The 27414-nt window shown below is 48.2% G+C and overlaps 2 protein-coding genes across 2 annotated transcripts; one reads left to right on the top strand and one right to left on the bottom strand.

Moving 5' to 3' along the window:
- Positions 1–328: 328 nt before the first annotated feature.
- On the bottom strand, positions 329–27131 carry DPP7 (dipeptidyl peptidase 7). The gene is made up of 13 exons (XM_083423113.1): positions 26977–27131; positions 25314–25427; positions 23956–24095; positions 23682–23845; positions 21952–22087; positions 21710–21791; positions 21072–21238; positions 19779–19839; positions 9256–9374; positions 3139–3295; positions 2146–2210; positions 1971–2041; positions 329–612 (listed from the first exon to the last, which is right to left on the bottom strand). The coding sequence occupies exons 1-13, from the start codon at positions 27041–27043 to the stop codon at positions 477–479; spliced, it is 1479 nt and encodes a 492-aa protein (XP_083279239.1). The 5' UTR covers positions 27044–27131; the 3' UTR covers positions 329–476.
- Positions 11057–21529, top strand: LOC310669267 (kelch-like protein 9). The gene is made up of 4 exons (XM_083423078.1): positions 11057–12770; positions 14142–14394; positions 16847–17007; positions 18842–21529. The coding sequence occupies exons 1-4, from the start codon at positions 11715–11717 to the stop codon at positions 19277–19279; spliced, it is 1908 nt and encodes a 635-aa protein (XP_083279204.1). The 5' UTR covers positions 11057–11714; the 3' UTR covers positions 19280–21529.
- Positions 27132–27414: the final 283 nt, after the last annotated feature.

Raw genomic sequence — 27414 nt, 5'->3', positions numbered from 1 at the left:
ACTTGGTGTGCGGGAGCCTGAGCTTATTCCAAGTGATTTCAATGAGAGGGTAGAATAATCAACATACTTGCCTCCAACCCTTGGGATCGGTTATAAGCGCCATTAAGACACAGGCTGTTCTTCTTGTTCTCAGCAATGGCAATTTGCCTGCTTTGAAACAACACAGGAGACGAGTGAGCTTGAAAACCTCAGCTAGCGAGATCAGTTAATGGCAGAAGTCCCTGTTCCTTTCTCCGGAGAGAGCTGGCTGTCTCACTATAGGAAATAATGCGTGTCATGTATACCTGGACCCGATCCAATGTTCAGGAAACACAAAGCAGGATAGAGCTCCTGGGGGAATCTCCAGTTTTATTCTTGTTTTTACAATCCTGTTGCAGAGAAGTGTCATTGACTCAGCAGCCCAACAACCAACTGGCAACCCGTAGGCAGGACTCCTAGCTGGTCTTGGTACCCAAATGCTGCCTTGACGAATCCTGCTAAAGTCTGGCTGGATAGTGGTCGGGAGTGAGCTGCTTTGAGGCCCCAGCTGCTGCCTTGACCCAGTCACGGATGATGCTTGCTTCTTGGAGACGAGCCTCTCTGGCTGAAGGTGGGTCGGCTGGGTTGGAACCCCTGTTGGAACACATAAAGCCCACAGGAAGCAGATGCCAAATCCAGGGAACCACAGCTGGCAGTTTTTCAATTTGGCTGTTTTGGAGCTCTCTTGGGGATGAAATGACCCCTCTGGTTTACGCCTGCTCCTCTGGGGTAAACTGCCTCTAAACACAGAGACACTATTTATCACAGGTTTTGGTCCTATCTTCTGTGAATTTATTCAAGTGGCTGCTAAGATACTAGCAAAGGCTAGTCTTGCACTGGAGAAGAGAGAATGAGGAACTGGGCATCTTAACATACCTGCACTGAAACAGCCCAGATTGAATTGCTTAATGCAATCTACTAACCTGGTGCCCTCCTGATGTTTTGGATGTTAATGGCTGTTGTAGTTCAAAACATCTGGAGGGTGCCCAGTTGGCAAAGGCTGGCTGAACGGCATAAAATAAGTGAAGAGTTAAAAATGTATTTACCACATTTTTCGCTCCATAAGACGCACTTTTTTCTTCCTAAAAAGTAAGGGGAAATGTCTGTGCGTCTTATGGAGCAAATGCGTGGACCCTGGAGCTAAATTGCCCAGGAGTGAAAAGCAGATCATGCTCATTTTTTTTGAAAAAGGGAAATGGGTATTGAAACAAAGCTGCTGATTGGCAAGCGATCAGGGAGGGACATAAGGGACGCTAGCAATAAAGGAGGCTGTCTGGGAGGGGGGAGGTAAAGACAGCGAACTTGCAAGGAGAGGAGACGGGAAGACTAAAGCAATGAGGAGAGAAATTGGAAGAAAAGGAGGAGCAAAAAACTGTTCCAGCTAAGGAAACGACACTAAGGCAAACGAGGGAAGGGAGTGTTGAAAGGAAGCAGCTGATTGGTAAGCGAGATAAGGGATGCTACCGATAAAGGAGGCTACCTGGGAGGGGGGAGGTAAAAGCCCATAGATCCTCAGGATTTTTGCATTGGGTCACCCCAAATTCACCATCAGGTCACGTAGCATGTCCATGTCTACAGCCTGCACCAAAAAACGCCACACATCCACTGTTTTGTGGGGCCGCAATGGCGCAAAAGCGTGGTTACAAAGCACAGATCCACATGGATTCTCAGGATTTTTGCATTGCGCTACCCCAAACTCACCGTCAAATCACATGTCTGTGGGCACAGCATGAACCATAAAAATCATACATCCACTGTTTCATTCAGAATATTTTTTTCCCTTGTTTTCCTCCTCTAAAAACTAGGTGCGTCTTATGGAGCCACAAATACGGTACTTAAAGGTTTTTAAAAGGACTTCCTGTCTGAAGGAGGATCTTGAAGGATTCATTAAACCTTCAGTGGTGGCACCCATGTTGGCTACACAGCTCCTGACAATTTCTGCAAATACATACCTGAGATCTAGATGATGGGCACCTCCCTTGATAAATATCGCTATCAATGAGGAGCTCAGGTTCTTTCTAACCTGCAATGACAATGAGCGGAAGTCAGACCTTTCTGGAGCCGGCAAAGCGTTCAAGCTGACAGCTATAAAAGAGCAGGCAGAATTTGGAGAGGGTGATAACTTACTCCGCCACTGGCCCAGGGATCCAAGTCTCCGTTTGAGAAGATGATGTTGCTTGCAGCAGTCAGATCTGAGGGTATTAAGCAAGATACTAAATAAGACTACAGTGGTGCCTCGCAAGACGAAATTAATTCGTTCCGTGAGTCTTTTCGTCTAGCGGTTTTTTCTTATTAGCGGCTTAGCGCTATTAGCGGTTTAGCGGCTATTAGAGGCTATTAAAGGCTTAAGGGATTAGCGGATTAGCTGCTAAAAGGCTATTAGCGGTTTAGCGGCTTAGAAAAAGGGGGTGGGGAGCGAAAAAAAATCTCAAGACTCGCAAGACATTTTTGTCTTGCGAAGCAAGCCCATAGGGAAATTCGTCCTGCGAAGCGCATCGAAAAATGGAAAACCCTTTCGTCTAGCGGGTTTTCCGTCTTGTGAGGCATTCGTCTTGCGGGGCACCACTGTATTCACTTGTCTGGTAGAAACTCTTTAAATTGCACTAAAGAAGCTGCATTCTGAGCTGAGGCCCAGTGGCAGAGCTCCTGCTTTGCATGCAGAAGGCTCCAGGCTCAACCCCTGGCACAGCTGGGAGGAGCCCCAGCTGGAAATCTTGGAGAGCCCCTGCCAGTCAGTATGGAAAAATACTGAGCTAGATGAGGCAATACTCTGACCCAGTAGAAAGCAGTATGGTGACAACTCATGAAATAGACTCCCAAATGTAATGCTTGAAGTCTTTCATTGGCTAGCTAAAATTCAAGGGGAGCTCTGCATTGAAGGCAGTCGAAGAAAAGGACATGCTCTAGACTGGGGAGGGGAGGGAGCTGCCTTGTTACAGAGTTGGACCACCTGTACCTCAAACCAATATTGGCTACTCTGGCTGGCAGCAGCTCTCCCATCAGGGCACCCATCGGGAGGAGACAAGGTCTGCCGAAAAGGGTCTCTAGTTGCCGATCTCACCAGTGAGGTACAATCCCAAGCCAAAAGGAAACGGAATGAAGAAAAAACTGCCTGCTTACCACCACCCCAGAAGCTGGTCCGTAGCCATGACGGCCGAGGGCGAACCCCCCATTTCTGAAAGCAGTACTGTTCCCTGGCAGCATCTGTGAAGGGGATCTCTGGGAACATGTCAGTCACGTTGTTGCTGTTGAAGGTTAAGTTGATTTCAGTGCAGGCCTGAAGAAAGAACTGATATTTCAGCAGACATACTGGTCCCAAAGAGGGCAAAAATGGCAATGTAAGTATGGGCATGTGTGTTTCATTCTGCACCAGAGGTGACTTTCTTGGAAAAGTACGCGCTGGGCCAGAAGGAGGCTTCCCTTAGTGAGGATGCTTGAGATTCTCAGTGCGGTATGATCACATATTACCTGCATTGAACTTGCACAATTTCAGCCATATGCTGCTGAAGGACACTGGATGGAATCCCAAAAGTTAAATGCAAGCAAGGTGGCTCTTTTTGCACTGGGAAGACCCAGCACAAAATAGCTTTTAAGCTCTCTGCCTTGCAAGGCCCTCTCCATGTGTTGCGTCTGGGATGCTCCCGCAAGATTTTGTGGGAACTCGTAAGGCTCCATGAAAAAGAACATTCATAGCCTGGTACACAGAGAGAACCTTGCTCCCTAAGCAAGGCAAAGATCTTAAAAGCTACTTTTTTGCGCTGGGAAAAACTTGTTTGGGAAAGGGGAGGCAAACCCCTATCCATGCCCTGGCTCAGAAGCCTTGAGGTGCTTGAAAACTAACGCCTCCCAACACTACCACCCTGAATTGGGGGCGCCAGCTTGGGGAGTTAGTGCCTCCCAGCACCCCATTCAGGGTGGTAGTGTTGGGAAGCGACCGTGCAGTGCTCGATTCTGAATATAAGTTGCACTTTAACTTTTCACAGTCAGAATTTTTGCCGGCTTGGGGCAATCATATCACATTATTTCAAATCACATTAATTCATAGAATCATAGAATCATAGAGTTGGAAGAGACCACAAGGGCCATCGAGTCCAACCCCCTGCCAAGCAGGAAACACCATCAGAGCACTCCTGACATATGGTTGTCAAGCCTCTGCTTAAAGACCTCCAAAGAAGGAGACTCCACCACACTCCTTGGCAGCAAATTCCACTGTCGAACAGCTCTTACTGTCAGGAAGTTCTTCCTAATGTTTAGGTGGAATCTTCTTTCTTGTAGTTTGGATCCAATGCTCCGTGTCCGCTTCTCTGGAGCAGCAGAAAACAACCTTTCTCCCTCTTCTCTGTGACATCCTTTTATATATTTGAACATGGCTATCATATCACCCCTTAACCTCCTCTTCTCCAGGCTAAACATGCCCAGCTCCCTTAGCCGTTCCTCATAAGGCATCGTTTCCAGGCCTTTGACCATTTTGGTCAATTCCAAATTATACAGCCGAATTTTTCAATTTTGTTGGGGGTACCCATACATCAAGCTCCGGACGAGAATCCAAACATCACTTCTACTACTGCTTTAATTAAACAGTTCTATCCAGTTCTATCCAGATAGTCTCTTTTTTACTTTCTTCATCTTCTTGTTGTTGTCATATATTCCTTTCTTTGCGATCTCTGATAATCTTCACAGGCAGGTTAAGAACAAGCATCGTCCACGTGGCTTTTACGCACTCCACAAGTCATATTTCATAGGGACAGCCGCCATTCCACTCCTCCTTCGAAAATTTATCTTCGGTCTGCCCTTTAGCTTTCCCAGGCTTGTAAAATATATCCTAGAGGGCTCTGCCAGGTTAAAGATCAAATTCCAAACATCATTCACTTTCAAATAGTCCTGGTTCTCCTCCCCCCGTCTTTCTTAAACAAGCCTGTCTTGCGAGACGCCATTTTAAAACTGCGTCATAAAATTTTTCCATTCTCCGATCTTTACCAATCCTCTCTTCATTCATCATTAATTCATCCCATACAGTTTTTAGATTCCTGCTTGTGTAGTAAAATACGGCGGTTCTTTTTTCTTTGGGGTGGAGGGTTATTTATACTCATATAATATAAAGAAAGAAAAGTTTTTTCCTCCACCCCACCTTCTTAGCTCCAAACATACCCATCTCTTAATGGCGCTTCGTCTCTTGATTTATTTGTCTTCGCCTGCCGCTCCGATCCCAGAAATCCATTAATCAGCAGTCTTATCTCCCGACCTTTGCTTGACGTTATGTGCTTTGCCATCTTCCAATTATCTATTTCCAATTATATTTTCGTGTTAAAGCAAGCCAGCCCGTGCGAATTGGAGACGGCGTCCGGGAAGAGCAGACCACACCGAGGGCTTAGCCAAGTGACCGGCGCACCCCCTTCTCGAATCTGAGGGTGCATTGTGGCCACCGTTGGCAAGGCAGTCCCCCCCCATATCCTTGGGGGGGGGAAGACTGCATACTTCCCATAGCAGCCTCTTAGTTACTGTCGTTGTCGGCCATCTTCCAATGCGCCACCTGGTGGCTCCCCCCACAGTCAGAATTTTTTGGGGGAGTGCAGCTTATATTTGGGCCAATACGGTATCATGCAATCATATGCTTGTGTAAAATCAGTGTGAAATAAAGATATCATGATTTCATGATTGTGTGATATCATTTCATGATTGTGCAATGTGATTTCATGATTGTGCGCTATGACAATGAAATCATATCACAATATCAAGGTGTCATGATTCCATGAGTGTGCTCTATGATTTCATGAAATCATAGCGTGAGATCAAGGTATCGTGATTCCATGATTGCGCTGATTTCATGAGATCATAGTGCAGGATCAAGATATGATTCCATGGTTGTGCGCTATGATTTCATGAGATCATAGCGTGAGATCAAGGTATCGTGATTCCATGATTGCGCTGATTTCATGAGATCATAGCGCAGGATCAAGATATGATTCCATGAGTGTGCGCTATGATTTCATGAAATCATTGTGTGAGATCAAGGTATCGTGATTCCATGATTGCGCTGATTTCATGAGATCATAGCGCAGGATCAAGATATGATTCCATGAGTGTGCGCTATGATTCCATGAAATCATAGTGTGAGATCAAGGTATCGTGATTCCATGATTGCGCTGATTTCATGAGATCATAGCGCAGGATCAAGATATGATTCCATGATTGTGCGCTATGATTTCATGAAATCATAGCGTGAGATCAAGGTATCGTGATTCCATGATTGCGCTGATTTCATGAGATCATAGCGTGAGATCAAGGTATCGTGATTCCATGATTGCGCTGATTTCATGAAATCATAGCGCAGGATCAAGATATGATTCCATGAGTGTGCGCTATGATTTCATGAAATCATAGTGTGAGATCAAGGTGTCGTGATTCCATGATAGCGCTGATTTCATGAGATCATAGCGCAGGATCAAGATATGATTCCATGAGTGTGCGCTATGATCCCATGAAATCATAGTGTGAGATCAAGGTATCGTGATTCCATGATTGCGCTGATTTCATGAGATCATAGCGCAGGATCAAGATATGATTCCATGATTGTGCGCTATGATTTCATGAAATCATAGCGTGAGATCAAGGTATCGTGATTCCATGATTGCGCTGATTTCATGAGATCATAGCGTGAGATCAAGGTATCGTGATTCCATGATTGCGCTGATTTCATGAAATCATAGCGCAGGATCAAGATATGATTCCATGAGTGTGTGCTATGATTTCGTGAGATCATAGCGTGAGATCAAGGTATCGTGATTCCATGATTGTGCTGATTTCATGAGATCATAGCGCAGGGTCAAGATATGATTCCATGAGTGTGCGTTATGATTTCATGAAATCATAGCGTGAGATCAAGGTATCGTGATTCCATGATTGCGCTGATTTCATGAGATCATAGCGCAGTATCAAGATATGATTCCATGATTGTGTGCTATGATTTCATGAAATCATAGCGTGAGATCAAGGTATTGTGATTTTATGATTGCGCTATGATTCCATGAAATCATAGCGCAAGATCAAGATATCATGATTCCATGATTGTGTGGTGTCATGATTCATGAAATCATGATTCCGTGGTATCGTACGTGAAATGCAATCATATACAAGGGGTGGTATGTGGTGTTATGGGAGAGGGACCGTATTGGCCTGAATATAAGCTGCACCTGCAAATAAGCTGCACCTTTAAGACTGAAGACTTATTTGTGGGCTCTACCTCCCTGAACAGGGGGAGGGGCTGGTGGCACTCAGTTTCGAGCACACTGCATGCCCACCTCCTGGCACTACCTCCCCAAGCCGGCATCGGCCTCCCTCCCTGTTCCCTATTTACCAGGGGTTTGAGTACCTGCGTTTTTGCATATAGGCAGAACCCTTTGAACCAAACCCCTGCATAAGATGCAAACATACTGAACAGAGACACTGAAGTCTACACTGCAATTAAAGGGGCGGGGATTAAGAAGACTTGCTCAAAGTAGCAAAGTGGAAAGGGCTATGGATTGAACAGCTGTTTAGACACACTCCCATCTGCAGACTGTAAATGCTTTTGTATAACCTCTGGTGGAGCTGCATTTGGGAGGCTCTGTGATGGTCTGGCTACCCCATCTCAAAAAGAATTAGAGTAGATCTTGGGAAAGCACAGGAAAGGGCAACCAAAATAATCAGCCTAGAGCAGGGGTCCCCAACCTGTGGCCCATGGGCTGGAAGCAGCCCACGGAGGCCGTTTAACCGGCCCCCGAGCTGCCCCCGAACTGAGCTGCCCACTCAGCAATAATGGAATACTCCTGCAGGCCCCATGGCCGCCTCCAGCAACTGGAACAGCTGCGCAGCATTCCCGGGAAGGGGTCGTGGTGTTCTGGAACTCACAGCTGCTCTCTTGTAAGCACCCGGTCTTAGCAGAGTAAAGCAGCGCAGACGGAGGTGAGGAGGTATCTGGGCGTACCTACTTTATTTCTACTAATTACAGATTAAAGAACAAACATGTACGAGAGGAGCATACCCTCATACAGACGCCCTGTCTCATCGCAAACAGAGCAGAAAGAAAACTTTCTCACGGAACAGAAAGTAAACAATAGGATCAGATGATCCTTGCAATGGGAGGAGTGAAATACTAATAGTATTATACTATTAGTAATACTACTACTACTAATAATAATACTAAACCAGCACAGCACGACGCAGGGACTCTCTTCCACAGCTCCGGAAATTGCTTCTGCACAGACGCCAGAAATTGCTTCTGCGCAGGCGCGATTTTTGGCGTCTGGGCATGTGCAGAAGCAATTTCCAGCGTCGCAGGCATGCACAGATGTGATTTCGGGAAGGCAGTTTAAAAATCATTAAATACAACTAATTGTATTTAATGATATGATTAGTATCACCGGGCAGAAGATCTGAGATAGCGAAAGAAAGAAAAAGAAAGAAAGCTCCTCCTCTCAATACTTAGCTTATGGAACTCATTGCCAGAAAGCATGGGTAGGCAAACTAAGGCCCGGGAGGCGGATCCGGCCCAATCGCCTTCTCAATTTGGCCCACGGACAGTCCGGGAATCAGCGTGTTTTTACATGAGTAGAATGTGTCCTTTTATTTAAAATGCGTATCTGGGTTCTTTGTGGGGCACAGGAATTTGTCCGCTCCCCCCCCCCCGCAAAAAAAATAGCCCGGCCCCCCACAAGGTCTGAGGGGCAGTGGACTGGCCCCCTGCTGAAAAAGTTTGATGACCCCTGCCGTAAAGCATGCAGAGCGACCTTTGCCAACCTAATGTGCTTCAGACTTTTGGACTAAATCCCCATCTTCGTTAAAATATATTCGTTTATATTGAGTCACTCCCTCACAGGGACTCAAAGCGGCTTGCTGATAAAAATAAGAACAATTAAAAACATGGGGGAGGGGGTTTCCATTAAAAAACGAACACTGATATAATTAAAACACACAATCTGTTATAACCATACAGCGCAGCACCAAGCCTTTCATTAAGAGCAGGGAGTTCCCCAAAAGCCTGCTGGAAAAAAATAAAAAATCTTCACCTGCTGGTTTAAGGACAAGGAGTACGGAGCCAGTCTGGCTTCTCTAGGGAGGGGACTCCAAAATCTGGGAAAAGCCCAACATCCAGCAGGGCTGAGGTTCATGGTAGTCAAGAGTCCACACAGCATCTGGCGGGCACCACATTGGTGAAGGTGGCGCTCTTGTTAAATTTCACTCCTCTTCCCCCAGGCATACCTGATAGTCCCATGCAGCGGCATCTGATCCTGTTCCACAACCTGTGGGGTCAGCGCATTTCTGGTACAGCTTGTAAATATCGAAACATGGAACTATCCCAGTGGAGTTATAGAGCAGCCCTAGTGAGTAAAGGAAAGGAGGTTACGACGCTGCTCATTTCAAGGGGCTTATTATCATCAATAACATCAGCATGTTTAATTATAATGATGATGATGATGATGATGATGTTTGATTTATTTAATATGTCCACGGTCGTACCTCCGATTGTGAATGTGATCCACCCGTGCAGGAGGCACGTTCACAACCAGCAGCGCTCGTAGCCTGAAGTGCCATGTCTGTGCACGAGCGTGACACGGTTCGGCGCTTCTGCGCATGACATCATTTTGTGCTTCTGTGCATGCGCGAGTGCCAAAACCCGGAAGTAAATTGTTCCAGTACTTCCGGGTTTGGCGCGGTCCGCAGCCTGAAAACGCACAACCCGCAGCGTTCATAACCCAAGGTATGACTGCATTTTGCTTTTCCCAGCAACATAAATTGAGATCAAAGTGGCTGACAATAATCACAATAGCACTGTGAGGGGAAAGGGGGGAACCCCATTGTAAACACTATAATAACAACTACAGTAACATTAATAATAATAATAATAATAGCAGCAATTAATTTGTTGCTGCTGCTGCTGTTGTTTTTGTTGTTATATGCCACCCATCTGACTGGGTTGCCTAAGCCATTCTGGGCGTCAAACAAAGCAAACCACAACAATAAATCATTGAAACCCTTAATACAATTTAGTAAAATCATAGTCGTTCAACAGTAATAATTAAATTTACATCCTGCCCTTCCTCCCCAATGGAGCCCAGGACATCAGACAACAATAAACTAACAATAAGAACACTTGAGAATGTAAGAATAGCCTGTTGGATCTGGCCAGTGGCACATCTAGTCTGGCATCCTGTTTTCATGGTGGTCAAGCAGATTCTTCAATGGGAAACCCGCGAGCAAAACATGAGCACAAGAACCTTCTCCCTCCCCTCCTGTGGTTTCCAGAAACTGGGATCCAGAAGTATTTATTGCCTCAGACCATGGAAGCAGAGGGGGGCCACTGTGGCTAGTGGTCATTCATAGCATTGCCCTCCTCCATGAATTCATCCAATCCTCTTTTAAGGCCATCCAAATCAGCAGACATCGCTACGTCCTCTGGGAGTGAATGCCATAGTTTAACTTTGCCCTGCAACATGAAGTCCTTTCTTTTCTCTGTCCTGAATCTTCCAACATTCAGCTTCACTGGATTCCCATGAGGTCTTGTGCTGATGGGGGCGAGGGAGAGACTTTTCTGTCCCCTCTGTCCATGCCATGCGTGATTTTATAAACTTCTATTATGTCACCTCTTAGTTGCCTTTCCTCCAAACAAAATAGTCCCAAATGCTGCATCTTTTCTTTGTAGGGGAATCTCTCCACCAAACTCAGATCCAATTGCTCAGAAGGAAATGGTATTATTGGCCCTAGGTAAGAGGGGAAGAGAGATGCGGGTGGCGCTGTGGGTTAAACCACAGAGCCTAGGGCTTGCCGATCAGAAGGTCGGCAGTTCGAATCCCCGTGACGGGGTGAGCTGCTGTTGCTCGGTCCCTGCTGCTGCCCACCTAGCAGTTCAAAAGCACGTCAAAGTGCAAATAGATCAATAGGTACCACTCCAGCGGGAAGGTAAACGGCATTTCTGTGCGCTGCTCTGGTTCGCCAGAAGCGGCTTAGTCCTGCTGCCCACATGACCCAGAAGCTGTATGCCGGCTCCCTTGGCCAATAAAGCGAGATGAGCGCCACAACTCCAGAGTCGGCCATGACTGGACCTAATGGTCAGGGGTCCCTTTACCTTTTTATTTCAATGTGAGTAGGAAAATGAGAGTACTCCTAAACATTTCTTTTAGAAAAAAAACACTGCCTGGTCCCAAGCTATACATCAAAACCAACACCTTGAACTTAGCCAGGTATCTAACTGGTTGATGCTAGAGAAAAAGCTGGAAGCAGAGCTTTTCTCTACCTATGCTGCCACCTAGCAAACATTCACATGCGAGGCCAGTGGGTGCAGCAGCCTGATCCTAGGCAAGGACTCAAAAAAAGCTGCAGGCAGGTCTGGACTTGCTTGCCTGGCCCGCGGCAAGCCACTTGAGGCATGACCAGGAAGCTGAGTAGATACTGCACCTTTGTGGACATGAATAGGCTCGTGGAGGTGGGGGTAAGGAAATGGTGTTCTTGGAAATGACATGTCAGCTGACCTGCTCTCATAGTAGCCCAAACAAAAACTTCAGGCAGCCCCACTTCTAGAGTTAGCACCAGTTGGAGTTCTCTGTTCAAGAGGCATGCCTTTAGATTTTAAGGACAGGCCCTGAACTCTCTTTCCATTAGAGATCTGGGGAGATCTTCTAAGGCTACCGCCAGTGGATTACCATATTGCAGCTTTGGGAGGGATGTATCTTGCCAGCCCAGTCAGGGCCAAGAGCCAGAGTCTTTGCTCAGACACCTACCTGTCCAAACTTCTAGAGGGCCTCAGGAATCTGCGCACGAAGAACATCTTGTGCGATGTCACACTGGAGGCAGAGGGAGTCTCTTTCTCTGCGCACAAAGTCATTCTGGCTGCAGCCAGCAACTACTGCAAGATGCATTTTTCCAGAGATGCTGCAAGTCACAACAGCCACATCAAGCTGCCGCGCGTCACTGCCCAGGGCCTGCAAAACATCCTGTCCTTTGTCTACTCCAACAAGCTGGAGCTGACGCTCCAGAACGTCGAGGAGACCTTCCAGGCAGCAGAGGTGCTGCTGGTGCGCGATGTGATGTGCTTGTGCTTCCGGTTTCTGGATGAGGGCTTGGATCAGAACACCTGCCTAGCAGTCCTCGAGATCGCAAAGAGGCTTGGCCCGAAAGAGTTGAGGCAGAAAGCCATGAGCTGCGTGAGCCGGCACTGCAGCAACATTTTGGCAGATCCGGCGCAGCTGCAGGAGCTGGATGCAGCTACTCTGTGTGAGATCTTAGACACTGCAGACACAGAGGACCTCAGTGAGCTGGAACTGTTCCATGCAGCGGAATGCTGGCTGCGCCACAACAACACACACCTGGAAGATGCAGCCGAGGTTTTGCAGCACATTCGGTTTCCCCTCATACCGCTCCACGACCTGCTTAAGTTCGTCCAGGACGTGCCCTTCATGAAGACAGACCCCACCTGCCGCCAGTACCTCCAGGAGGCCTTGGATTATCACTCCCGGCTGCATGCTCAGCCGACTCTGCAGAGTGAGCGAACCAAGGTCCGTGCCGGCGTTGACATGCTGGTTGTCCTTGGTGGCAGATCTGTGGACAACACCATCTGTGGCAGCATGTGGGCTGCTGATCGGAACTGCCTTTTGTGGAAAAAGGTTGGGGAACTTCACAGGCCCCTGTACAACCACTGTGTTGCTGTGATCCAAGGCTTTGTCTTTGTGATGGGGGGCCAGGACAGGTTTGACCCTACAGGACAATGTCCTTCGAACCAGGTAAGCACAAAGCTTAAAACGAAGGGAAGCCTACAGCAGCTCATTCACACACAACTTAAGTCTAGAAAAGGACAAAGGTAGATAGCCCAAATAAGTATCATTGTTCCCTATCTGTTCCTATTAGCCCTCTGCTTCTGGGTCACTCATTGTGAAAACTAGTTCCTCAGCAAGCCAACACTAAGCCTCTCAAGATGCTTTTTTGTTTGTTTGTACAAATGCTTTGGAATAGCCTTTGTTCCAGATGCTGTCCCAGCCCTCCCATTCTGCTCTCAGAGGTTGATTTTTTTTAAAAAGACAAACTTAATCTGTGTTTGTGCATCTCCACCTAATTCCTTGCTTCCTTTATATGTGCGTGTGTGCACAGTTTGCTCTAAACCTTGCACAATCATTGGTGGCAGCACAGCCCCAGAGATACGAGGGGGTCCACCCTCCAAACCCACATCGCAGCAAAGTTATGAGTGCCCATAGGTGTTGTTGTTGTTTAGTCGTGTCCGACTCTTCGTGACCCCATGGACCAGAGCACACCAGGCACTCCTGTCTTCCACTGCCTCCCGCAGTTTGGTCAAACTGTTATTCCACCTAGCCTTTGGCTTGGAATCAATTTGATTCCCTCCCCCTATTCCTTTTTTCCTTTCTCCTTCTGTGATGGAACTCCTATTTGGGGACTTCCCTGGCTTTTTTCTGGCCTATGTGAGACCAGTCTGGATAGTTAGCCTTGGTGAAGACTTGACGTTTTTATCCCCCCAAAAGTTTTTGATTCAGTTCCACTGAAACGAAGCTGCATTTTAATGTTTTAATGTTGTGTTTTAATGTTGTTTTTTAAGCTGTATTCTAATCAATTTTTAATATTTGGTGTTAGCCACTCTGAGCCCGGTCTTGGCTGGGGAGGACGGGGTATATATATAAAAAATTATTATTATTCTCACTGAAGGGGTCTCCTTGCCTCCTTCTGACTTGGCTACTAGCTGCTGCAGGAGAGCCCTTAAACGCCTCTCCCCCACCCAGAATGCTGAATGTTTCCTAGCCTGCTAGCTGGAGAACAAGTCCAGCAGTAATCCCTTTCCCAGAGGCATACAAAGTGGGGGGCGGAGGGGGAGATCACCCCAGGTACCACTGGGGGGGGTTGACAAGGTGGCCCCTGCCTCCCCCCAGCTGTAGAGCGGCAGAGGGTGCACACAGTCCATAAGGGTGCTGCTTCGCTGCCTCTTGCACAGTGATCGTATGGGCTGCCGCACATGCGCACTCCATATGGGATGCCACACATGCGCACTTCATACGAGCTGCCGCACATGTGCACTTTGTACGGGCTGCCCCGCTCCGGGTGCCAGAGGGGGTTCCTCTGCCACTGCCCTTTCCTCCTTCCGGCTCCAGGTGTTCAGGTTTGACCCACGACACGGCAGCTGGCTCCAGGTGGCGAGCATGCTGGGACGGCGGACTCGCTTCCACGCAGGGGTGCTGAACGACTGCCTCGTGGCCGTGGGCGGGGGAGCCCTGCTGGGGACGCTCACCGACACGGCAGAGGAGTACCAGCCAGCTGAGAACAAGTGGCAGCCCATCACGCCCTTCCCAATGCCCGTGGCAGACCACGCAGGGGCCACCCACAAGGGGATCCTCTACGTCTCAGGTGAGAGACCACTGATGGCTTGACCATCAGAAGTCTTGGCTCGGGGTGGAGGGAGGGGGTGGGAGGCTGGATGTTGGCCATTCTAAAATGCAGACCACTATCAGGCATAGCTGTCAATGTTTCCCTTTTTTTAAGGGAAAGTCCCTTATTCCGAATAGGATTCCTCACAAGAAAAGGGGATAGTTGACAGCTATGCTATCAAGGGTTGCTGATTTTAATGGGGCATACAGACATAGCATAAAAGGATGGTTCCTGGTGATGTGGCTGTGATCTATGCTCCTGTAAACTCCAGTTTAGACTGCTATAATATGCTCTACTAGGGGCTGCCCCTGAAGAGGATCTGGAAACCACCATTAGCTCAGAATGTAGCTGCTGGGGTTGCAAATTAGCTTCATGTATTCATCCTTTGCACTTCTAAGTTTGCCCTTTATCAAATGGACCCAGGGCAGGGTGAAAAAGTATCTCACTTGAAGTATAAGGTAAAGATAAAGGGACCCCTGACCATTAGGTCCAGTCGTGACCGACTCTGGGGTTGTGGCGCTCATCTCGCTTTACAGGCCGAGGGAGCCGGCGTTTGTCCGCAGACAGTTTTTCCAGGTCCTGTGGCCAGCAGGACTAAACCGCTTCTGGTGAACCAGATAGCGCAGCGCATGGAAACATCGTTTACCTTCCTGCCGGAGCGGTACCTATTTATCTACCTGCACTGTGATGTGCTTTCGAACTGCTAGGTTGGCATGAGCAGGGACTGAGCAACGGGAGCTCACCCCATCACGGCGATTCGAACCGCCGACCTTCTGATCGGCAAGTCCTAGGCTCTGTGGTTTAACCCACAGCGCCACCCGCGTCCCACCACTTGAAGTATACTGTACATTAATTAAGAGCATAAAATAAAGACCTCAAGAACAATGGCAGATGGATTGCACTGGCTTAATTCAAAGTGCTGGTTCTGACCTTTAAAGCCCTTACTAGCATTAGACCGACATACTTGAAGTATGTTAAGCTCTTCTGTATGCAGGTTCCCCCACTCCTAAGGTGAGGTTGAGTTGCGTGGCCAGCTGGAAGAGAGAGAGGTCCTTTTCGGTGGTGGTGCCCCAATGATGGAATGCCCACCCCGGAGAAGGCCAGCAGGCACATACTTTGTTCGCCTTTCAGTGCCAGTCAAAAGCCATAATGTTTTCCCAGGCTTTTTAGACTTAAAAGCAATCTAGCTTTAAAAATCTTGTTCCCTCTTTACTCTTCACGTCCCTTATTTTGTTTGGATATGTATTATTTGCACTTTAATTATTTTTGTATCTTCTGCTTCTTATGGAAACTGCCCTAGGGATTTATTAAAATTGAAGGGCGGTATTAAAAAAAAAAAATCTGTACAGTGGTACCTCTGGATGCGAACGGGATCCATTCTGGAGCCCCGTTTGCATCTTGAAGCAAACGCAACCTGCGCCTGCGGCGATTTGCCGCTTCCGCGCATGACGCCATTTTGAGCGTCTGCGCATGCATGAGCGGTGAAACCCGGAAGTAACACGCTCTGTTACTTCCGGGTCGCCGTGGGACACAACCTGAAAACGCCCAACCTGAAGCACATTTAACCCGAGGTATGACTGTACTGAATTTGCAGCATCCCAGGGCATGAACATGAAAAAAAGTGGCAGGAGCAGGTATATGAGCAAGGGAAGGGAAGGGCCCCACAATGGAGTGCCTGAGAAGAGGGTTGAATAGACTCCCTTCCTATCATGCTCAACCGACTGCCGGGGGCACGAGGGGAGGGCCAAGAGTAGAGAAGAGGAGAAAGCCATGATGGGGCAGCCAACCAGTGGAGAACAGCATTCAATATAGTGAGATGCTACAGACACAGAAGGGATGCGGCTGGTGCTGTGGGTTAAAGCCTCAGCGCCTAGGGCTTGCCGATCGAAAGGTCGGCGGTTCGAATCCCCGCGGCGGGGTGCGCTCCCGTTGTTCAGTCCCAGCGCCTGCCAACCTAGCAGTTCGAAAGCACTCTCGGGTGCAAGTGGATAAATAGGGACCGCTTACTAGCGGGAAGGTAAACGGCGTTTCCGTGTGCGGCTCTGGCTCGCCAGAGCAGCGATGTCACACTGGCCACGTGACCCGGAAGTGTCTGCGGACAGCGCTGGCCCCCGGCCTCTTTGAGTGAGATGGGCGCACAACCCTAGAGTCTGTCAAGACTGGCCCGTACGGGCAGGGGTACCTTTACCTTTACCTTTACAGACACAGAAGGGAGGCTCTCAGCGCTGTAAACACACTTTGCACCCCCTTTTACAACCCAGTCTCTTAAGACTTGGGAGAGGCCTTGGCTAAGTGGTAGGCAACACGCTCCGCAAGGACACTTTGACTCCGGAAGGACCTTGAGAGGATCGGGACAGGAAAAGGCTACTGTGCAACCCAAAGGGAAAACCGCAGCCACCCAACCCAATCTTCTCTCGCCCGTTTCCACCAGGGGGATTCGCCGCTGGCAAACCTTTACGCGACACATACAGCTATCTCTCCCGCCTGCGTCGCTGGGTCAGGAACCAGCCAATGACTTTTGCCCGGTGCGACCACGGAATGGCAATTGCTGGAGACAGAATCTTCTGCGTAGGAGGAAGGGCCCTGGCAAACGTATGTTGAGCTTCATTTATTTAATGAGTTGTGGTGGTGCCAAACGCCAGCCCCAGGTGTCTGGTGTTGCCCTGAGCTACACAATGTTCTCTCATTTCTCACTTCCTGGTTCCTTGTGGCCAGGCTCCCTTCCCAGAAGGGGGAGCATCCCCTTCTGTACAGTCTGACAATGGGAGCAATGGGAGCAGCCTTTCTCCACCTGTGGGTCCCCAGATGTTGTTGAACTACAGCTCCCATAATCCCTAGCGAGCAAGGTCAGAGCTCAGGAATGATGGGAGTTGTAGTCCAACAACTTCTAGGGACCCACAGGTTGAGAACCGCTGCTCTAGAGAGAAAGCAGAGTGTCCCTCCTAAGGCAGCATCTGGCAGGTGCTGACCTGTCGATATTCACACGTGGGGAAGGGTTGCTGTTGCACTCAGGTCCTGCTTGGGGTTCCCCACAGGAATCTGGGTGTCCACTTTGAGAGCAGGGTGCTGGACCAGAAGGGACCCCCTTTGGCCTGACTCAGCCGCAGGACTCTTCTTGTGATCCATGGCAGCCTTCCTCAAACTGGTGACCTCCAGATGTTTCAGACTCCCACCTCCCATCACCAATGACCACCAGTCATTTTCGCTGAGACTGATGGGAGACATGGTCCAATATCTGGGGGGGAGGGTACCTGTTGGAAGAGAATGCTTTCTGCACCACAATATTCTAGGTTTCCTGACAGAGCATTGAAGCATTTCTTACTTTACGAGACACACACACACACACACACACACACACAGGCACACAGAACTAGCAAGCCCTTTAAAAAATAGAAACCCTTCATGCCCCTTCCAAGTTTTCATTTCTATGTAGCTGGATCATGTGGCAAGCCTAAACTATTTTACTACCTGGGGCTGAAAGGCCAGGTGGCTCCCCCTTATTTGCTAATTAACAAGGCTGCCAAGTTTAATCAAGCAGATTAATATATTTTTTAAAGGTGCTGCCAACTAACTGGCCAGCAGGTTTTTAAAAGAGAGGAATATCTGGGGAAAAAATGGCCTGTCCATTATGTGACTGATTCCCTATTTGACCCATACTCTTAAAGTTTGTTTAACCAAGTAGCATCCCTGAGTTAGACAGATTGGGTTCCATGACTGAGAAACAGATCCCTGTCAGTTTTAGATGTTTTATTTGCAAAGGGTTGGCGTTTTGCAGATAATAAACCTAACACGTGGACTGAATATACAATCATTTGGGGAAAATGCTGGTTCCCTGAAACACACCTACATGGTCTGTCTCCTGATGAAGTCAGAAAAGTCTTCATTACAATCTTGGTCTTTAAAAATTGTTGGAAGCCACCCAAAGTGACTGGGGCAACCCAGTCAGATGGGGGGACATATAAATCATCATCATCATCACCATTCCTCTGCATATACTCAGGTGTTCCCTTGAACTAAAACCAGAGCAGATTGGTAGCATTCCTACTAACTGATTAACACAGGGGGTGGGGGTGGCAGCCGAACAATGCATTGCAAAGGTCTCCTGTGCAATTAGTGGGAACTGCACACCAGCACAGCTTCTACACAAACTGACAAGAGCTGCTCTATGACCTCTTTAAAGCCAGGGGTGGCTCACATGCAACCTTCCCAATGTTTCTGGAATACTGGCTAGGCGGGTCTGGTGGGAGTTGCATTCTGAAACATCTACGGGGCACCAGGAAGGGAAAGGCTGCCTTAAAACAACTTCTGTGCCAGGTCTGTCTGAGCAACTGGCAGGTCATGCTGTCTGCTGAAGCCACAGCATACCTCCCTCACCCTCCACGGAACAGGGACTGGATCCACCCCTCTGATATTTGGTTCTTTACAGGCTCAGGAATGGGTTCCTGTGAACGAGACGGAATACTACTGCCCGGTTACTGATCAGTGGACCCTGCTCAGTCTCTCGCCCTTTGACCTTTGTCAGTTTGGTCTGGCTGTGCATGGGCAGCAATTGTACATCACAGGTGGTGGGTCAGTGAGACAGAAGCGGAAAGAGGACGGCGTCTACATCTGCAACCCTGGTGGGAAAGTGTGGGAAAAGGCGGGCTCCTTGCCCAAGCCTTTGGTGGATCATGCCTCCTTCTTTGTTCAGCTGCCGCGTCACCTGGTCACAGGTGAGCAGCAGCAGAATGGAGAGGGGCCTTCAGCTGCTGGCAAGAAGAAATCCACCCACAACCTGTTCATCACTCGCAAGACTTCATCCCAGCCAGCTCTTAAGGCAGAGGAAGAGGCTTTGGGCAAAATCCAGGAGGAAGAGCTCTGGTAGAAGCCCCACTGAAATGAATGGAAGTGGCACATGATTTTTCCCAAGCCTGTGGCCACATCCAGATGGCCTCCCAGTCCACGGCCTGGGCGACTGGGAATGAGCCTCAGGTGCATCTACTCCATCCTCCACATATTATGTTAGGAGATTAGAATCTCCCAGTAGCTTACCAGTCTGTCTAAATGATAGTTTGAGCAAACCATAGTTTGCCCGTAAGACAGAATCCAGAAACATGCTTTTATCCTGCTTTATGTGCAAACCAGAAGCAGAAATGTTCTAACCTTCCTTTGTGCACTGAAGAAAAGCTGGAGGGAGGTGGGAGGAGAGAGAAGGGAGCTCATAAGCTCAAGGCTTGCCCCTGCTCCCCTCAAAAGCGTGGCTTAGGGGACTGTCCGAACGCAGCCTAGATAACATGCACATTTTCAGGCCTGACACAACCTGAGAGAAAGCACAGTGCTCATGTACACTTTGGAAGGAAGTCAGATGTCTTACAGTCACTCACCACTAAGAGCTGCCAAGCCCCTGACCCGGTCCTTGTTCTCCAGCATCAGCTCACAGCCAATCTGAGTTAAACACACAAACACACACAACAAATTAGGTTTCCCAAGAGCCAAAGAGAAATTGGAAGCATGTTACAGGATCTTAGCTGAGACTAACAAAGTGCATTGGTCACTGCAAAATAAATAAAACAATGATGGGAAAAGCTGCTTACAAAGGCTAGATATGGCTAAGGTGAAAGTTCAAAAGACGGACAGAATAACTTCTGGGTTCCCAGTTCATTTTCAGCCTACCAGACCTAGAGGCAAAGGGGAGTTCCAGCATTAACACCCTGCAGTTTCACCCTAGCAGATAGTCATAAAATGATCCCATTGCTAAATAAACAATATACTTCTTATATTATGTACCTATACAGTGGTACCTCTGGTTGAGAACGGGATCCGTTCCGGAGGCCCGTTTGCAACCTGAAAGCCCACAACCTGAAGTGCTGTATCTGCGCAGGTGTGTGGTGCAATTTGACGCTTGTGTGTATGCGTGAAACATGATTTAGCGCTACTGCGCATGTGCAAAGCGTGATTTAGTGCTACTGCGCATGTGCGGGTAGCAAAACCCGGAAGTAACCCTTTCAAGTACTTCCGGGTCACCGCAGGACACAACCTGAAAAAACATAACATGAAGCAAACATAACATGAGGTATGACTGTATTATATTAGGACTCTCCTTCCTTGGAGGTTTCTAAACAGAGGTTGGATGGCTATCTGTCATGGGTGTTTTAGCTGAGATTCCTGCTTAGCAGGGGGTTGAACTAGATGACCCTGGGGGTCCCTTCCAACTCTACATTTCTATGATTCTATGTTTATCATTTGTAACAGGGCAACAAACACCCTCCTCTTCTGTAATGCCCTCTCAGTTTCCTCCCCGTTGAGCAGAGTGTGGACAGACCAGACCAGAAATACTTCGGTACGACCTTTGTTTGAGGGGGCACCTGCAAACGCTTGCAACATTAACCAGGGTCTCTTTGCAAGAAAGAACGAGGAACCAAAGCTTATAACTACGTTAACCTGTGTCAGGTATAAATCAGCACCAGGCAGGGAAGCTCCACAAAAGGTGGCTGGTGGTAGTGAGGTTTGAGATTTTTAAAAATAAGCAAACATTCAAATGTAGGTATGTGTTAATTTTGTAAGCCTGACCTATAGACATGCTGTGAGAGCTTTAGCCCAGCCCAGGGCAACCTGTGGAGGTGGAGGAGTCGAGTGCTCCCTGGTTCATGACGTTGCCTGATCTGTGCAGGCCTCACCTTGACAGGATTTGCTGGAAAGTGGCCCATAAAGTCCGTCTCGTAAGGGTAGTCCATCATGGCGATCATGGTGAAGGCATTCCGGGCAAATCCGAAGAGCTGGTAGATATCATCCTTAGACGAAAGCTTATTGCATGTAGACATCCCACGGCTGATCCTCTCGTAAGCTGAATGTGGAGAAGAGAGGTGTGTAGTGTGTTGAATGATTAAGCGCTTCTCACCACATTCATAGAAGCTAGTATGCTTTAGGACAGCAGCCTAAGTATAGTGTTTGGGCTACGCAGTTGAGGTTTTCTGCTTTCATTCAAAAGAAAAATGAAGTGCCTAGACCTCATGGTTTTAAACTGCAGTGCTTAGTCAACTGACTGCTTACACCGGTGGGGAGGGGGGGAGAGAGAACCGTTTGTATTAGCTATAGAAGTGCTGCCCAATTAAAGTGGGCACATTTCCTTCAAAAATTGTTTACTTTCTTTTTACTCAACTTTTATTTTTATTTTACTCAAGACGGGCGGGGTACTGATTTCCTAAAACCATTTTAAAGCAATTTGTTTATTCTATAACTGCTCCAGAGGTCTCATAGCTTAAAAGTCCTCTCTCCCAAGGGGCTGTTTCTTGTCTGACAGGTGAGCTCACTTTACCTCCAGCCAGGTACAGGTCTTTGATTTCCCTAAATGCTTCTCGTACAGCCTTGGCACAATCCGGACTGTAGTTCTGAAAGTCCTGGGGGGAAAGTCCTGATTTAAGTGAACTGCATCTTTGAGAGAGCCTGAGAATTTCATACCACTTCACAGGTTCAGGCACACAATTTTACAATGGAGATTGGGAGGTTTGCCTAGTAAGAGGAAATGAGCCCACTCAAAAGTTTCCACCTAAAGCTTACCGCTGTGACATCCTTGAAGAACTGATTGGAGTCTCCAATCCCAGCCACAGACAACACAGGGGCACTGGCAGCGAGTGCGCCAGCCACTATGTTGGGATACTTCATTCTCATGTAGGCACTCAGCATCCCTCCATAACTGGAAGAAAAGAGAGAGAAAAAGAAGCAAGTTATGTTTTTTGACACCATGAGACATTCATGTGGACTGCTCGCTCCCTGGAAAGGGACAGAAGTCTCTTCAAATTGTTGGCCTGAATTAGCGGGTGCAGATTTGCCACCCTCAAAGAGTCAGAATACAAGAGGCACAGGTATGAGGGAAGAGGAAGTGGACAAAATGGCTGAACTTTGGCTTCTTCCCTTCCCTAGTAGCTCACGCCAAACTCAGATCCAATTGCTCAGAAGGAAAGGGTATTATTGGCCCCAGGTAAGAGGGGAAGAGGGACGCGAGTGGCGCTGTGGGTTAAACCACAGAGCCTAGGGCTTGCCGATCAGAAGGTCGGCAGTTCGAATCCCCGTGACGGGGTGAGCTCCCATTGCTCGGTCCCTGCTCCTGCCAACCTAGCAGTTCGAAAGCACGTCAAAGTGCAAGTAGATAAATAGGTACTGCTCCGGCGGGAAGGTAAACGATGTTTCTGTGCGCTGCTCTGGTTCGCCACAAGCGGCTTAGTCATGCTGGCCACATGACCCGGAAGCTGTACGCCGGCTCCCTCGGCCAGTAAAGCGAGATGAGTGCCGCAACCCCAGAGGCAGTCACAACTGGACCTAATGGTCAGGGGTCCCTTTACCTTTAAGAGGGGAAGAAAAGTGTGCCCCCTGCTCCAGTGTAGTTCTTGGGGCAAAGGATCTTTTTACTTCAGACAAGGGACAGCTATTATCCTAGGGGAGAGGCTATAATTTCCCTGCAGACTTTAGGGTTGGAGTGTTGCAAAGAACAAGCACATGACAAGATCCGCCAAGGCATGGACTGTGTCCAGGGTGGCCCACTAAGCATGCCATGAAGCATACCCCAGAAAGAATACAATTCAGGGCACTCAACTCCCAACCTAAACAGTCCCAGAGTAAATACCGATTCAAGCGACCCAGAGTTTGGGGGGAAAGCTAGTATTTCGCTCACCAAACATACTGGGGTACAACCTTTTCATACTTCAACTTCTCTTGGCCCATGAAGTCTCCCCACCTTCCTTGGCCATAGTTAAGTCAACCCTTTGGAGAAATCCTGGTTACTATGAAGTTTAGATGGTGGTGCCTAAACATTTGAAATATCTGCCTCATTCCCTGCTCAGAACAGGCCCCCTCCCAAAGGCAGCTGACACACAGCAACTTGGAAATATTTTGCCAGCCCTGCAAGAAGAACACTGCACTTACAAAGTTCACACAGAAACATAATAATGCTTGCTTCTAACTCACCTGTGGAAACAACGCAGAGGTTATGAAGAAGAAAAACGGTAACAACAAGAAGATTGGAAGATGGGACTTGTGAACATCAAAAGAAATATGAGATGATTGGACCCTTACTGAACTTGAAGCATGGGAACCCCCAACAAAAATTTAAAATTTGGCAAAATATTTGGGCTTTATGATATGTATTGGTATAATTTGGAATAACTAATGTGATACGATTGGATTGTTGAATGGAAAACTTAATAAAAAATTATTATTTTTTAAAAGAAGAAGAATATTGCGCACATCAGATGCAGGTAACTGCTAAGAGGAACAAGCGAGTGAGCCCCCACCTGCCTCCAAATGCAATGACAGGAGAGTCCCTTGCCGCGTACTGCTTCTTTAGCGCCATGACGAGAACTGCATAGTCAGCGAGGGCTTGCTCCACACTCAGCAGGCCAGCGTTTTCCCTTTGCAGCGACGCTGCCCCAAATGGAAGCGACTTCCCATAGTATCTCTGAAAAGCCAGCAGAGGAGCACAAGAGACATCTCAGACAACAAGGTCACCATAATCCCCATCAAGCACACTGCCTCAGGCAATAGAGACATCTTTGCAAAAACACTCACATGCTCCGCAAAGACCACCAGGGCGTTCTGCTGCTCAGCTAGCTCCAGGATGAAGCCGCTGTTCTGAGCAAAGGCCCAGACATCTCCTTCATTCCCGGTGTAGAAGAAGATGGGTCCAGCTCCCCTCTTCCAGTATTTATCTGTGTGAGGCAGCAGAAGTACATTGAGGCAACTAAGAAGAATCCCGTTCAAGAACAGAGAGACCTCTAAGAAACTTTCAAGAAGGACAGTGCCTGTATTAGGATTGCCATATTCTTTTCCCCTCTACGATAGCACAATCCTCAACTTTCTGACTGGTCTTCAGCAATGGAATTGGCACTACTTGCACCTTTGGGTGCTGCCAGAGCAAAAATGGAGAGGCTGGGGCCCAGCTGCTGGGCCCTTCATATGTTGTTAGGACTACCATAATCCCTGTCATCCGCTGTGCTGGCTGAGGCAGAGAGCAGGAGCCCCACAAGATCTGGGGGGCCACGCATTCCCTCATCTGTGTGCCACAGCAATCAGCTGTGAGGGGAGGTAGGCACTTTGAAGCACTGCTTTTTCTCACAGATTGTTAATCACTCCAGATAAGTGGAAACCTGTTCAAATTAACTAAGGAATGGACATATTTGATATTAAGGGGCTGTCCACATCAGGGAAGCCCCCATAGCTCAACAGTAAAGTTCATGTATTTCAAAAAGAAGGCCCCAAGTTTGATCTCTGGCATCTCCAGTAAACAAAAGGATTTTAAGTAGCAGGACCAGGAAAGGCCAGTCTCTGCCTGAGGCCTTGAAGAACCGCTTCAGTCAGAGGAGGCAACATGGGACGAGATGGGTCAGAGTCCTAACTTGGTATAAGACAGAATAGGTCATTAACACACAATTAATTTATGGAATGTGCTGGTGACACTAGCTCTTGGATTCCCATAGAATTTATTTCATAGACATATAATAGGAAAGTAAGGCTGTCGTCATGGTGCAATTTGCTTGGCCACCACAAGAGCTGCTTTGCCATCACAGCAGTGTTGGACTCTTAAGTAGAAAGGAAGCAGAAGAGGCAGGCCCAGGCTGAGGCAGGTGGCCCAGGCAAGCCACTGAGGAACGGTCAGCGAAGGACACAGGAGAGGGGAGATCTAATAATACCTCTGAGCCATGGTTACAATATGGAACCTCCATGTTCAGTTGCAGTATACCTGTCCTTCTCTGTTGCTGCAGAACAACAGTGGGAGAAGACTATTGGTCCCATGTCCCGCTTGTGGGCCTCCCAGAGGATCTGGCTGGTCATTGTGGTGAGACAGGATACTGAACTAGATAAATGCTTGCTCCAATCTAGAAGCGACATTTTCATGTTTTTATATATTTTCATCACCAAAAGCATACCTGTGATGAGGTATCTCTGAGCAAAGGTTTTGTTGCTGTAGGTTTCAAAGTTGAAGTGATCTATCCACTGCTCAAAATATTTCTCTTTGAAGTCAAGCTGGGGGTTTCTGTAACCTTAAAAGAAACAAACCGCATCACTTTCGGATAGAAGGGGAATAAAAAATGGCAGTGTCAATATATGCTCCGTGAAATCTGCTCTGCTGTGGATTCTATTGTACAAGAACAGCTAGGCTTTACAGTCATACCTCGGGTTACAGACGCTTCAGGTTGCGTTTTTTCGGGTTACAGACTGCCGAAACCCAGAAGTACTGGAACGGGTTACTTCCAGGTTTCGGTGGTCGCGCATGCACAGAAACACTAAATCACGCTTTGCGTATGCGCATAAGCGCCGAATTGCAACCCGCCTGTGCGCTGATACGGCTCTGCGGGTTGCAAACTTGCATCCCACACAGATCACGTTCACAACCCGAGTGTCCACTGTACTTTCTTCCCTCTGCCACTCCAAAATGCCGGCTGTATTTCTCTGCTACTGTCAAACAATTATTCAAGGCTGCAAATTTGGTGAAGCACGTGCTGCAGAAATTAAATCATTTTTAAAGTAAAAAACATGGCATTTCTGGTCAGGTCTGGACATTAAGAAATGTAAATGGAAGGTGAGGAGGATTGAAGTAGGGCTGGAACAGTTTTTTGTTGGTGGGGCTAAACCCTGCAACATGCAAAGTAACTAAGTGAGCCCCACTAGTTTAACGAGATGAATTGGGGTGGCGAGACAGAGGAAATACTTACAAAGCACAGAAAGTTACATTTCCACCCCAGAACCTCCATTAAGTAACTACACACTGCTAGAAAGGGACTGATAGCTTTGTAACGGATCTGATAACTGAAACAATTTCTAAAACATGAAGTTGTGGAGCTCAAATCTTCCCAAAAAGCATGTCCACTAGCCCTTTGACACACAAGCCATGGCTAATATTGCTCTAAACTGTGGAAGTGGCATGATGGTCCAAGTGATATATTGCTTTATTTCCAATATTCCTATTGCAAGACAGAATTACAAATTGCAACCAGCTGATTTGAATGAGAGGGGTGGTGCTCTCTGCAAATGCTCAGAAGCACTCTTACTCAAAACAGCCGCAGAAACACTAGCAAAGCAGCTTTATATGTTCTCTAAGTGGACCGGGATGGGGCGGGGGCTCTGAGTTCTGGGGATTAATTATAAAGGAATTGCTCCTGAGCCTGTGAAGACTGCACTTCTCCAGCACATGCTTTCCGCATCACAAACTAACTCCAGCCAGAAAGACCATGAAATAAGGAATTAACGAAGAACGAATAAATGCATTCACAAAGGAGAGTGCATCTTATTCCTGTGAAGTCTTGCATCCCTTCCCTCTGGTGCGCCTGAGCATGTGCAGAGTTGCATCCCTTCCCTGCGATCACCCCCACCGATATCCGCATTTTTCACCGACTAGAACCTTACGCCTGCATGGGATGGAACAAAAGGAGGGCGCCTCTGAGCATGTGCAGAGTTCCAGAGTGGGATGGGCGGGAAATCACGGCAACGGAGCTCCAGGAGAGGCTTGAGCCCCCTGCACGTTTTGGGAATGGAGCGGGAAGCTGACCCTCTCTCTGGGAGCAGCGGACCCGAGGCCCGCCGCCGCCTCACCTGCAAGGACCCCCAGCAGCAACGCCAGAGAGACGAGGCGCAGGTAGAGCGCGGGTCGCGTAGCCATGACCACGGGCGCGGCGGTCCCTTCTTCTGCAGCGTGGGCACGGGTGGCGGTGGTGTCACGTGAGAGGAGCCCAGCGCGTCACGTGAAAGACCTGCCGGCAGAGGGGCGGAGCGAAGGGAGGGCCATGTGATTTCCCCCCGAAGCGGCGGGGAAGGAGAAAGGGGCGCGGCTTGCCTCTCCTCGCCCTGCCGCCATCTTGGACATCAAAGGGCACTGGCCCCGCCCCGCCCCCTCTCCACTGCACTCTGCACATGCTCAAGGGCACGCCATTCTTATAAAAAAAGGGGCAGCCTGAAGGCCGGACGCGAATTTAAATTGCTTTCCTGGACCCTGCAATAAATCGTTTGCTTATGTAAATACAATTTACTTGT

Source organism: Podarcis tiliguerta (assembly GCF_965153285.1).
Source record: "Podarcis tiliguerta genome assembly, chromosome: Z".
NCBI lineage: Eukaryota > Metazoa > Chordata > Lepidosauria > Squamata > Lacertidae > Podarcis > Podarcis tiliguerta.
Note: the sequence above shows the minus strand (reverse complement) of the source record. Positions and strands in the feature narration are given on the sequence as shown.

Excerpts from the sequence above, each read along its gene's own strand:
- LOC310669267 (XM_083423078.1), top strand. The coding sequence starts at position 11,715 with ATGTATCTTGCCAGCCCAGTCAGGGCCAAGAGCCAGAGTCTTTGCTCA. Across the intron at positions 14,395-16,846 it reads GGGGATCCTCTACGTCTCAG|GGGGATTCGCCGCTGGCAAA; the intron begins GTGAGAGACCAC and ends CGTTTCCACCAG. Across the intron at positions 17,008-18,841 it reads GAGGAAGGGCCCTGGCAAAC|GCTCAGGAATGGGTTCCTGT; the intron begins GTATGTTGAGCT and ends GGTTCTTTACAG.
- DPP7 (XM_083423113.1), bottom strand. The coding sequence starts at position 27,043 with ATGGCTACGCGACCCGCGCTCTACCTGCGCCTCGTCTCTCTGGCGTTG. Across the intron at positions 23,846-23,955 it reads TGGTGGTCTTTGCGGAGCAT|AGATACTATGGGAAGTCGCT; the intron begins GTGAGTGTTTTT and ends CTGGCTTTTCAG. Across the intron at positions 613-1,970 it reads GCCCATCATCTAGATCTCAG|GGGTTCCAACCCAGCCGACC; the intron begins GTATGTATTTGC and ends GTGTTCCAACAG.